The following is a 12,534-nucleotide window of genomic DNA, read 5'->3' as shown; positions in this document are numbered from 1 at the left end:
TGACCTCTTCTTTTATGCTTCATTTACTTCCATGGATGGTGTGACAGATTGAGGCAGACATCTATGAGCCTCAAGGCATTGCTTTTGTTGAGGCTTCTGCAACGTTCCTCACCAATGAGCTGATCCCTCTGATAGAGAAAACTGTCACAGACACAAAGGTGATATTTTGGCAAGATGTCTGTCCTTGTGTTTTTACAATGTAGCATTTAGGTATAAAGGATATATCTACAATAATCTAAAGTGAAATGAAACTTTTCTGTTTCTCAGGCACACATCTCATTCTCACCAACAGTGGAGCAGCAACAGAAATGTCCAGGTTGTAAGGGCTCATTAATTAATGGAGATTTCATCATCAAGTATGATGTGAAACGAGCAACAAGCCTGGGGGAAGTTCAGGTCAGCTGATGAGACAGAACTTAAAGCAGCACACAAGCAGCCTTTATCTCAGCTAAAGCACAGAATTTTTACTGATCTCAAACACACTCTTATAGACAGCAGTTTTATTTATAGAACTGGAAGCTGCAATCATTATTTTGGTTTTAGTCTTACGTTTACTTCCCTAGCTGTATTTGTCTGCTATACATTTCCTTGCTCATCTTAACCCAAAGTACTCTTTCCCTTCAGGCAGTAAATGGATACTTTGTGCACTTCTTTTCTCCCCCTGACCTGGCCAGAGTCCCAAAGAATGTGGTGTATGTAATTGACACTAGTGGATCGATGCATGGAGCAAAGATTGAACAGGTAGGGGACTAATTAGAGGCAAATTACATACTGTATGCATGACAGTGTGTTCATCTCCATATATGTTTTGTAAACATATAAAGACCCGAGAATCAATGGTTGCCATTCTGCAAGACCTTCACGAAGAGGACCACTTTGGTATCCTCCTGTTTGAGCGTAAGATTAGTTACTGGAAGGATTATCTTACCAAAGCAACAAAGAGAAATGTTTCTGACGCCATTGACTATGTAAAGAAAATACAGGACAGTGGAAGTAAGTATTGCTGAATTTTATGTACAGTGATTTTTTTTTTCTTTATTCTGCTTATTATCTGCATTATTGAATGAGTGAAAAATGGCAAAATTCTGGGTCATTGACAACTGCACAACAAGGCTGGCATCATTCTGCTCTGTTACTGTTATATAGCTAAAACAAGCAACTTTGTCAAGTTTTGAGTGTGAGGTTGCCACTAAACATGTACAGTTGTAATCAGACGTTTACATAGTCATCACGGGCATGAATTTCATGGTAATTTTGGGCTTTTAATGACTTCTCTAAACTATTCTTTTTCCAGTGTGGATTGATTGTATGGCATACTTTAATGAAACAAATAGACAAGTTTTAATTTATTTATGAATTTCTTTAGTCCACACTGGGGCAAAAGTATACATACACCCATTTAAATCTTGTTTTGACAAGGCCAAGACCTTTTAACTTCTTGTTAGTCATCATGACTGATTAGTTCTTTGCCAGTATAAAAAAAAAAAAGTTTGTTATCCCTCACTGGATTGAACAATACTCAGAACAATGAAAATATACAAGGAACTCAGCGAAGATTGTGTAGAGTTACACAAATCGGGAAGGTCTCTCGGGCCAATTTCTAAGCGACTGCAGATTCCAAGATCATCACTTCAATTGCACAAGTTTTTTGCCAAGGTCTGTAAGAAGCAGAGGTGGGCAGTAACGCGTTACTGTAATCTGATTACTTTTTTTCAAGTAACGAGTAAAGTAAGGGATTACTATTGCAAAAACGGTAATTAGATTACCGTTACTTTCCCGTAGGAACACTGTTACTCAAACCGTTATTTTTTTTTTTTTTTTTTTTTGAGAATGTCTCATGACAGTGACCTAAGCGAGTGTGACATTCGTGGCAACAGCTGTGTGCAGATCAACAATGGATAATATATCGAGTACGGAGAGAGTATGAGCGTGCAGCGTTTAAAGCGTGGAAGTACTGACCTTACTTTGAGTTTGATTCCATAAAAAGTGACAAAAACATTAGTGTCCGTTGTGCGTGGGAAGAAAACTTCTTTTTACAGCGAAAAAAACCCCTAAACTTCCAAGCAAGCACCGAGTGCGCAACGACGTAATGGGAAATTCACAGAGAAACTCGCGGATTCTTCAACTGACCGCTGCGGCACACCTGCACCAGGGTAAACCTCCGCCTACACCACTCCTGCTTTACAGGTGAAAATAGAGCAACAGGACCGCTAGTCTTTGATTTTATTTATTTTCTGCTGGGTTTTCCTCGCAAATATTTGAAAGAGTGAGTGTAAACACAAAAAAATATTTTATGTGCTGAAAATAGGTTTCCAGTCAGAGAATGTTGCATATAATTACATTTTTGCTTGATGCATAAAGCTAAAGGATTAAAACTAATAAAACAAGTTTTAAAAAGACTTTTCCATTTGATTACATTTTGTATGATGGATTATGCAGAAAAAGTAGAATTGGGCTGAATGATCTATCGCTTTATCACCTATTCAGGTTGTAAATCATGTTTTTAAAAAGTAACTAAGTAATTAATTACTTTTGAAAATAAGTAATCAGTAAAGTAACATGATTACTTGACCAACACTGGTAAGAAGACCCAAACTGTCATCTTCAGATGGGAGGAAATTCATCAGAATATTGAGGAACGTCACAGAAACCACAAAGGCTCAAGGCTACAATGAACTGGAGACTGCTGGAACACCACCGTCACTATCAAGGACTGAGAGGGTGCCGACCAAGAAAGACACCCCAGCACCAAAATCGACATCTTTAAGCTCAAATGAAATTTGCAGCAGTCCACATGGACGAGTCAGATGTTCTTTAGGGAAAAGTTTTATGGTCAAACAAGACAAAGATTGAGCTATCTGATATCAATGACGAGAAGAATATTTGGAGAAGTAAAGGAGAGGCTTTCAAACCTAAGAACACGGAACAGGCTGTCAAGCAGGGTGATCATCATATATTTGCTGCAAGAGGTACTGGTACATTGCACAACATCGGTGGAATAATGAAGAAGCAGGATTACCTCCAAACTCTTCAACTTCACCTCAGATCAGCTGCTAAATGATTGAACTTGGACACAATCGGGTGTTCCAACAGGAAAATATTTGTAGCAGGGCAACAATGACCTTCTGAAATTAACTTTCTAACTTCCTAAAGCCGCAGCCTAAACCCTATTGAAAATCTGTGAGCTACATTTTAAAGGTTTATGCCTCTAAACCAACTGATTTAAGCGAACTGTACCAATTCTGCTAAGAAGAGTGATTTGATATAGAATTATGCCAGAAGCTTGTTGATGGCTATCAATTGGATCTAGTTGAGGTGCAACTTGCTAAGTGATATTTAATCCAATATTACGCAGGTGTATGTATATATAATTTATCCATGTGTAGATTAGAGAAATTTATTAATTTTATTTATTTCTTAAACAATTATCCTGTACAATTGTTTCACCCTGGACAAAGAACAATTCAATGATTAGTGACCACAGACAGCTACAGGAAGTAGCTGCCATGGCCAAGAAAGAGTCATGCTCAAAATACCATAGAAAACAGAGTAATATTATTTTTTTTACACTTTTAGGTTTTGTGTAGATTAAACAATCAAGGTGGTGTTTTCATTTCAGAACTTTAATAAACGTCTTCAGAACTTTTGTACAGAGCTATAGTCTAATTAAACAGAATCCAGTCATACTGCATAGAGAGAATATTATCAATCTTTTGGTCAAGGCTTAACAAGTAAAAGAGTAAAGTAAAAGTTTGAACATGATGAGATTTTCATGTTACTCAAAGCATTGTTGCTTTTCAGGCACCAACATCAACAGTGCTATACTGGATGCAGTTAGTTTGCTGAAGAAAGAAAGAAAAGAAAAGAAAGTTCCAGAGAGGAGTATGGATATGATTTTTCTACTGACTGACGGGATGCCAAACAGTGGTGAGACAATCTTAAACATTCTGTGTGTTGAAAATTGTGGTGGATCCACGTATGGGACAGCAGGGAGAGACAGGGGTCCGGGCTGCTCCGGCGCCCGTGCCGGCTCCCAGGGGGAGGGCCGCCAGGCTCAGCGGCCTCAGTCAGGCGATGGGGGTAGGTGGTGGGGCGGGGCCTGCAATCAGCCAGGACGCTGCCTGCTGCCTCACCCATCCCCACTCCTTAGGTGGGAGCGGCATGTGGCTGGCAGGTGCTCACCGGAGGAAGCCACGAAGCAACTGCTGGGCCCACCACCAGCTCACCCACCTGCTCACCCTGAGCTAAGAACGCGAGAGGAACCTGTATCCCGCAGCATTTTTTTACTCATTTATAATAGCATATAAATGAATATTAACAATGTTAGGGAGTAAGATGGAACTGATTTGTTATGTAAAGCTGACACCCAACTCGACAATTTCATTGGAAATGGAAGCTTTTTAATGCATGCTCATATGTAAGTGTGTTTGTGTCTGCAGGGGTGACCAGCCCCCAGCTAATCCAGCAGAATGTATTTTCTGCTATTGGAGGAATCATGTCTCTGTTCTGTCTTGGATTTGGAAATGATGTGGATTACTCCTTCCTGGATGTTATGTGCAGGCAAAATAAAGGAGTGGCCCGCAGAATTTTTGAGGGTTCAGATGCTGCCATTCAACTCAAGGTAAGGCAAGAAATTAAGAACATTAATGACTATAACATGAAAATCAATGCAAGCGTAGAAATGCTAGTTTGTGCCTTACATAAATGGCAACAATTTTGTGTCTTTGTTGCAGGGTTTCTACGAGGAAGTGTCCAGCCCTCTGCTCTTGGAGGTGGATCTGCGTTATTCAGAGAATACAGACTTCTTAACCAAAACTCACTACAGCCAGCTGTTCAACGGCTCAGAGATCGTGGTCGCTGGTCAGCTGAAGGAAAATGACGTGGAAAACTTCTCGGTGGAAGTGTTTGCCCACGGGGTGAGAAAAGGGAGAGCACATTATTAAAGTATTTCCTTTACAACATGAGTTTGACTTCAGATCTATGTTAGTGCTCATACAAATGAGCCTTATTATTCAGTCTTACTGTGGCTGAATATGGAATTTCACGAACTGTAAATGAACCGAGCTGTAATTGACTGTTGTAGTCCGAACATCAAGTGGAGTCTCATTACTTTTCATTCTTTTCTGCTTTCAACTTAAGATTCTAAGCTAGTGGCTTTCATCCATCTTTATACTTATGTGAAGCACAATACTTATGCTTATAAGATCAGATCTGTGTAAATACCTTAAACAACTATGACAAAGTTAGTACTATGTTCCTACCAGCATATATCTACCCACCTTACCAACTGTAAGTGCTTCATGAACTTCAACTCTTTAAACTAAAATGAAAACAAATCTGTGTGTGGTGTTCAATTCAATTAATGATGATATAGCGACAAATCACAACAATAGTCAGTTCAAGACACTTTATATTGTAAGGTAAAGACCCTACGTTAAAGACTTAAAGAATAAATAAATATATGGAATAAGAAAAATGTTTAATGCTAAAGTTATAAAATGTGTTAAGATGGATGATGGGATAAAGGCCCATTTTCAAAGCTCATGTGATATTTATGTACTTTACTGTAAGCTGAGTTATTTAGCCAGCAAGTTGAACAAACTTTAGATGCTGCAGTTACTCTGCAGATTTGGAAAACACTGTCGACACCATCTCAGATTCTAATAATTGAATATCTATGAAACGTAATTATCTGAAACAATATTAGCATGCTGATGTCAGCTTGCTAAAAAAAAAAAAAAAAAAAAAGTTGAGTGGCTGCACAGAATAATGTCTGTCATTTAATCTTTCCTTTTTAACAAGTCTGAAGAGAACTTTGTGGCACAGGGAAAGGCCAGTGTGGCTGACTGGCAGACAGTGTACCCAGAAAAGGGGTACATTTTTGGAGATTTCATTGAGCGTATGTGGGCCTACCTCACCATCCAGCAGCAGCTGGAGAACAGGTTGGTTCATGGGGAAATTTTTCTGTTACCGTGCAGAAATTTTATTGATGGTGATTTTTTTTTTCCGTTAAACATTATGTTATACATCATAATAAATTATTAACGTCATGTCCATCTTGTCCTCTGTCTCTCTTCCAGTGCTCTCAGTACTAAAGAGGAGAGAGGAAATATAGAAGCCAAGGCTCTGAACCTGTCTCTGAAGTATAACTTTGTCACCCCTCTCACATCCTTGGTGGTCACCAAGCCTGAAAACGAGAATGGAGCTGATCGCTCTTTCATTGCTGACAAGCTGACTGAAAGTAGGAGAAAGAAAATCCACCGCTTATTAAATTAGCAGAAACATTCTTCTCCCATCACTTTGGCAAAAATAACTTTTTCTTTTTCATTTCTTTCCTATTTTACAGGCCAGCGACAGCAAGCAGAAAGACACATGGGTATGGGAAGTCTTTGAATGGAATTTAATGTGTTTTCATTTACTTTTTAAACTGCTATAAGAGAAGAATTTCCCAAATCTGGGTAAAGTAAAGCCTTTCTTATCTTATCTGACTTGCACAATGCATATGAAGGAAACTGTGCTTTTAGCAGGTGCACATGCATCGCCTGCTGTCGGCTCGCGTGTAATTGATGGTGTTTCATATGTAACATTTTTACGGACTTAAATAGTTGACAGGTGGTTTCAGTGTTTTGTTTTGTTTTTGTTTCATTTCATGCTATTATAATAGGTAAGCATTACAGCTTCCTTATACAGTTAATGAAAACATTCATAGAAGACTCAAGAAACTCAGGAGTTGTGAATGTTTTGACCGTCATTATTTAAGACATCTGCCATATCAAATACAATGTTACAATATTAGTAATACTAATGTATTAATGGGGTCATGGTATGTCAATTTGGGCCAAAATGTCTGAGAACTGTTACCAGAGCCTTGTTTAACACGTTTCACAAAGAATTAAGGCTGCTTTCAAGGTAAGTGGGGTCCAGCCTCGTACTACCAAGATGTACCTAATAAAATGTTAAGTAAGTGTATTTAACTGAAAACATTTAATTCTGAAAAACCAGGCTGTACACTGCTGTCATAAGGGCAGGTAAGATAGTTTTACTGTTGGTGCAGACTCTGTTTTATTATAATAACACACCTGTCAGCTCAATAATTAAATTAGCTTTTTACTCAGATATACCTTTTTTTTCTAGACTTACTTGCTGCAGTTGATGGAGATCCCCATTTTATGATAGAGCTTCCAGATAAAAACGACGCTCTGTGCTTCAACATCAACGACAAACCAGGAACCATTTTCAGTCTGGTCAGAGACCCCAAATCAGGTCTGTCCTGAGTCTTTCTGAAGGACTCCCCAAACTTTGATTCTGTTCATCTGGAGGTAGCGTTTTCAGTGGGAGAAACGGTTCATCTCTCATCCAAGTGACTTCTTCAGTCTCAGCTGACTGCAGGTTTCTCCAGTCTCATAAATGGTACATTTGCATAACAACTGAAACTAGCACTACTGTAATGATCAAGGAACTGACCTCCCAGCCTATTGTTCCTTCAGTGGGCTGGTTTCAGTCATTATGCAAATGTACTGTTTATAAGATTGGGGAAACCTGCAGTCAGCTGAGTCACTTGGATGAGAGATGAAACATTTCTCCCACTACGTCCAGATGAACAGAATCAAACTTTGGGGATTTACTTACCTGGACGATTGAGCATGCATCAAGAAGATACTGAAGGACTCGTTCTAATGGGAGAATTTTCTTTTTTCAAATTTTCCAAATTCATTATCCTCCCTCATTTCAGGCTTTGTGGTGAATGGCCAAATAATTAGCAAGAAGAAAGTTGCTCTGGATGGTAACGTGAACACCTACTTTGGCCGTTTTGGTATCACACATCAGAACCTGGGGGTGAGACTGGATGTGAGCATTCAGGATATCTCTGTTTTCTACAATGACAAGCAGGTCAAGCTGCTGTGGTCTGATGCCACCTCACTCAGAGATGCCAAGTGAGTAAAATCCCCAGGCAAAACACATGCGTAAAGTTGAAATTATTAAATATTTTAAACCATTTTTCAGTCCCACTAATTACTATATGTACTTTAATCACATTTGCAAATGACGTTAGTTTTTTTCCTTCATTTTTTCATGTGTTTTCCAACTTGGATGCCTCTGACCAAGTATGGAGCTCAACCTAGTTAAAAACTGCAGTCTGACAGTGACGCTGAGGCACTCAGTGAAATTCAGGGTCATCCGACACACAAAGGTTTGGAAGAGACGCCACGACCACCAAGACTACCTGGGTTTCTACACTCTGGACAGCCAGCACTTGTCTGCTTCAGTTCATGGTCTGCTAGGTATTAAACTGCAAGAAGCTTTGATATAGTAATAAAGTGACTGTGTAGCTCACAGGTGTCGAACTCCAGGCCTCGAGGGCCGGTGTCCTGCAGGTTTTAGATGTAACCTTGATACAAGACAACACACCGTAAAGGCTAAATGACCTCCTCAACATGTCTTGAAGTTATCCAGAGGCCTGGTAATGAACTAATCATTTGATTCAGGTGTGCTGACCTAGGGTGAGATATAAAAACTGCAGGACACCGGCCCTCGAGGCCTGGAGTTCGACACACCTGGTGTAGCTCTTTTGTTTTTACTAAAAACTAATTCTTAAAACAGAAACAAAAGATGTCACATAAGCTATTTTCCTGCAGGTCAGTTCTACCGTGGGGTTGTGTTTGAGCTGACAGACCTGCATCCAGGTGAAGGCCAGGAGAAACTGGATGCCACCATGTACGTGAAGGGGCAAAGGCTGAATGTGACAAGGTAAGGCGACTTCTTAAATTTTAGAAGTGTGCATAATATTCACTCAGCCTTAAAGTTAGTTTCCTTTCATGTATGTGCAAATCATCCTTGAAAAAAAACATCTATATATTCTGTAGACACTGGCAAAAAGACTTCAACAAGGATGTGAAGAATGGAGAAAGCATCGCCTGCTGGTTTGTTGACAATGAGGGAAGAGGCCTGATCGATGGAACAGCCTCAGACTACACCGTGTCAGACCTTTTTACGGCTATTTGAAAACGCAAAGTGCGATCAGCATTGCACTGGGAGCTGCAGGGTAGATTTACATGCTCTGGGTGGTGTGTGATGAGAAGGCATTGTAGTGAGTCGCTGGGTGTTTTCTATTTCAAAGTGACATGCAAAAACTGAAAGCAAGTGCATGTTTATATTAATGCAAGCATATCACGTTACAGTATATTTTGAGTGTACGTGTTTGTGTCCGTCTGGCATTACAGAGTGTAATCGAACCTCTCCTGCTAAATGTTATTTAGTCAAACAGCATCAGTGAGATAGTTTGCTTTACTCACACAATGACAGTGTGTGAGTCAAGATAGATTTAATGATGACACAAATAACATGGCAGGTAAAGCTTTCTGAATAGTCTGCATATATGACATACTGCATTCATTTCTCCATGCTTTCTTGGAATTAAATAAATATTTTGCTTTTTAAAAAAGTGCTCCCTGTCAGCATAAAAAAAAAAAAGATATTGGACTTGAGAATGGCACACAGTGTTCACATTTTCTGTGCTTCAGCTGTTGAAAAACTGGTTAGCAGGCTGAGTTTGGTCATGTCAGCTGCAATTATAACACAGATGTCATCTAACCTAGTCAAGCTCAACAGTAATAAAACAGAACTTATTGTTGTGGCCTTCAAAGCCGTACTCCCGAAGATTGGCGATCTACTCACTGACATAGTCGGTCGCCACATCCTACTATCCCCAGAAGTTCACAATCTGGGTGACAATTTGAGTTTCACACTTCCATTCCAGTCTCATATAAATGAAATGTCACCTGATGAGCAGAGACCCTCATCCATGACTTTTTCACCAACTGGCTGGATTATTGCAGTGAGGTCCTGGAGTCCTGGACAGGCTCCAGTATGTCCAGAAACTCAGCTGCTAGGCTTTTTTTTTTTTTTTTTTTTTTTTTTTTTTTTGCCTGTCCCGTTTGGCTCTTTTGCCTTCAGAATTGTTGTCTAAAGGCAAAGAAAGATGCCCAACGGATTTACTTTACCAAATTGACCATCCCAGCCTTGCCGTAATGGTCTATTTGATTCACCTTTTATTGTTTATTTTATTTTCACTTACTGAATACGGGACAGACTTGACTGGGGGAAAGAAGGGGAGAAAGAAAGAAAGGGAAAGAGAAACAGCTGAGAAGAGGGACGGGGGAGAAGGGCAAAAAACATAAACCAACAGAATGGGTAGAGAAAAAAAATGCATATATCAATCACCTGGATCACCCTTCATTCTAATTTGTGTTGTACAGTTATTTCATTTTTAACCTTAATTTATATTTTATTCCTTCCTAGTTAAATTTACCCTTTTTAATTTTTCATATTTATTTCCTATCTTATTCATAGCCTTTTCCTTTTTTGTTCTCTTTAGGTCACGAGCAGTTGTCCAAGCATTTCACTACATATCGTACTGTGTATGACTGTGTACGTGACAAATAAATTTGAATTTGATTTGATTTGAGAAAGAAAAAAGAAAACAAGCAGAAGAGAACAAGAGTAATAGAATAAACAGCATCACAATGATATATGGGAATATGACAGTAAATACTAAATATTAAACATTATTGTGCAGCACATAAGATCAACAGAACACAGTGTGCTTTGAGGTAGGAGCCAGAAAGGGTGTAGTTTGTGGGTGTGATCACCCGTGTGTACACCTGTGAGCATGGACCTTTTTTTTAAAGGTTCCTTCATGTAATGATCTGCTAGAGGGTGTGGGGGGGCCACAGCCCCGTCCTCCAGGGCATGAAGCAGGTGTGGAGGAGATCAAAACTCCAGACATCCAGAGGCCCCCAGAACACAAGAGACCAAGGAAGACCCACAGAGGGGCAGCCGCGCCACTGTCCCAGAAAGAGCTGAGGAGAGTCCCAGATGAGGGCTCACTCAGCAGCCGCGGAGCAGAAGCCAGGGGGAGTTGCAGTGACGCGCCCGTGAGCTCCGCCGGCAGCCAGCCGTGCCTGAGTGACCGAGCCCCAGGCCGAGAGGCCAGGGGCACCCCACCTCCGAAGTGGCCCGAGCGAGCCCCAGGCTCCAGGCCCCGATAAGCGGCCGCCAAGGAGTGAGCCGGTGTGTACCTGGACGCCCATCCCCGGACACAAAGAACCACCAATGCACCGATATCTGAGGGAGTCCGCCACTGGCAGGGGAAGTGGTGGTAGGTGGAGATAGGCCTCCAAACCTTGGAGGGCCTAAGATGTCCCCAGAGAGGTGGCGCCTGACACCCAACCTGACATATAGACACAGAAATACAGGCACACACATATACAAACATCCATTCCCACCCTCATGCTCTCATATGCACTTACTCCACACTCAACCAACGTGGAGACAGACATAAAGAGACGATCACACTCCCCAAGCGTACTCTACGAACCGGGTCTAGGTACCCTTGCCCCTGGAGGGGGAACTGCACCCAGACCCAGGTGGTGTTACCCTTTTCCCTGCGGTGGGGGGAGGCAGACCGCCCCGACTCCGCAGCAGCAGGGAGGCCCCACACTCCAGACCGCAGTCGGACGGCCAACTCCTCCTCCTAGCCCCCCCGCTCCAGCAGGTCGCAGAGAATGGGGGTGAGAGAAGACTCCAAACCTCCCTCCACCCGCTCATTGTAGTGTTGATGCATGTGTGTTCTAAGGTGCATTTAAAACCCAGGAGGGCATGGAGCTACCTGCCAGAAAGCAGCAGGTAAGCTGCTAGGCTTCTAACATGCACCAAGCTCTGGGAACACATCACCCCCACCCTCATAAATTTCCATTGATTCCTGGTCACATCACGCATTACTTATATCCTTTTTCTCACTTAAAAAACCCTCAATGCCCTGGCCCTGCAGTACCTGTTTGACCTGATGCACCCATACACATACATTTTCCATTTCAGTGTAGAACTCAGATAAATTGTGATCTTCTGGGGTTATACGTGTAACAGGACCACTGGGTAGGGTTGTCCTTGTGATGGCTGCATGCAACCACACAATTGAAATACTTGGGTAATATTCATTTGATCTTTTTGTCTTATGTTTACATTATGCTCTAAAGCTTCTGTGATCATAAGTTAACTTTTGATATTTTGAGTTTACCTGTAATGCATGACGGCACTAGGCTATAGTCCAAAGGGTGGCATAGACTCTGTTTTGCAGTTTGTTATTTTATATGGGTATGTGTTATATTAATTATATTTCTGTTCTTTCTGAGTTACCTGGCCTCCGCTCCAGTCCTTCCTGGTTTGGCTGAAAGAGGAGGCTGAGGATGGAGCTGGTTTAAATGCAAAAGCCAATAGAATGGACTGGACCATCTATTGTGATCATGTAGGGGGAATGGGGTTCTTCTTGAATGATGGTTAGCTGTTATCTCTAGTTTTCACCTTTGGTGTATATAATGGTTTATTCATTTGCTATATAACTGGAGCTGTTTCTCATTTGGGCAGGTCAGTTTGTTGAGTTATGTTTTGTTAAGTGACTTTTGAGTTGAGTTTTGTTAAGTTAACCTCTTTTATGGGCCCACTTGGTTCTTAAAAAATTATTTTTTGTCATTTTGA

The 12,534-nt window shown here is 40.9% G+C and overlaps 1 protein-coding gene across 5 annotated transcripts in view; it reads left to right on the top strand.

The window, feature by feature from the left end:
• Window positions 1–11,279, top strand: part of LOC308402682 (inter-alpha-trypsin inhibitor heavy chain H3-like) — a 37,893-nt gene extending 26,614 nt beyond the window's left edge. For 3 of the 5 annotated variants that reach the window (XM_080891711.1, XM_080891710.1, XM_080891713.1), the window contains 16 exons: window positions 48–158; window positions 268–396; window positions 625–741; window positions 825–993; window positions 3,802–3,927; window positions 4,440–4,621; window positions 4,734–4,916; window positions 5,803–5,942; window positions 6,081–6,241; window positions 6,347–6,376; window positions 6,525–6,569; window positions 7,135–7,263; window positions 7,733–7,934; window positions 8,107–8,282; window positions 8,637–8,748; window positions 8,865–10,118. In XM_080891711.1, coding sequence (XP_080747837.1) covers window positions 48–158; window positions 268–396; window positions 625–741; window positions 825–993; window positions 3,802–3,927; window positions 4,440–4,621; window positions 4,734–4,916; window positions 5,803–5,942; window positions 6,081–6,241; window positions 6,347–6,376; window positions 6,525–6,569; window positions 7,135–7,263; window positions 7,733–7,934; window positions 8,107–8,282; window positions 8,637–8,748; window positions 8,865–9,003 — 2,151 coding nt within the window. In that variant the 3' untranslated portion in view covers window positions 9,004–10,118. Of the gene's footprint in view, window positions 1–47; window positions 159–267; window positions 397–624; window positions 742–824; window positions 994–3,801; window positions 3,928–4,439; window positions 4,622–4,733; window positions 4,917–5,802; window positions 5,943–6,080; window positions 6,242–6,346; window positions 6,377–6,524; window positions 6,570–7,134; window positions 7,264–7,732; window positions 7,935–8,106; window positions 8,283–8,636; window positions 8,749–8,864 lie in introns of all 5 variants that reach the window. The other 2 variants (XM_080891714.1, XM_080891712.1) reach the window with 2 other exon arrangements.
• Window positions 11,280–12,534: the final 1,255 nt, after the last annotated feature.

This window comes from Rhamphochromis sp. 'chilingali' (assembly GCF_963969265.1).
Source record: "Rhamphochromis sp. 'chilingali' genome assembly, chromosome: 9".
NCBI lineage: Eukaryota > Metazoa > Chordata > Actinopteri > Cichliformes > Cichlidae > Rhamphochromis > Rhamphochromis sp. 'chilingali'.
The sequence above is the reverse complement of the archived record's forward strand: the minus strand, read 5'-3'. Positions and strand labels throughout refer to the sequence as shown.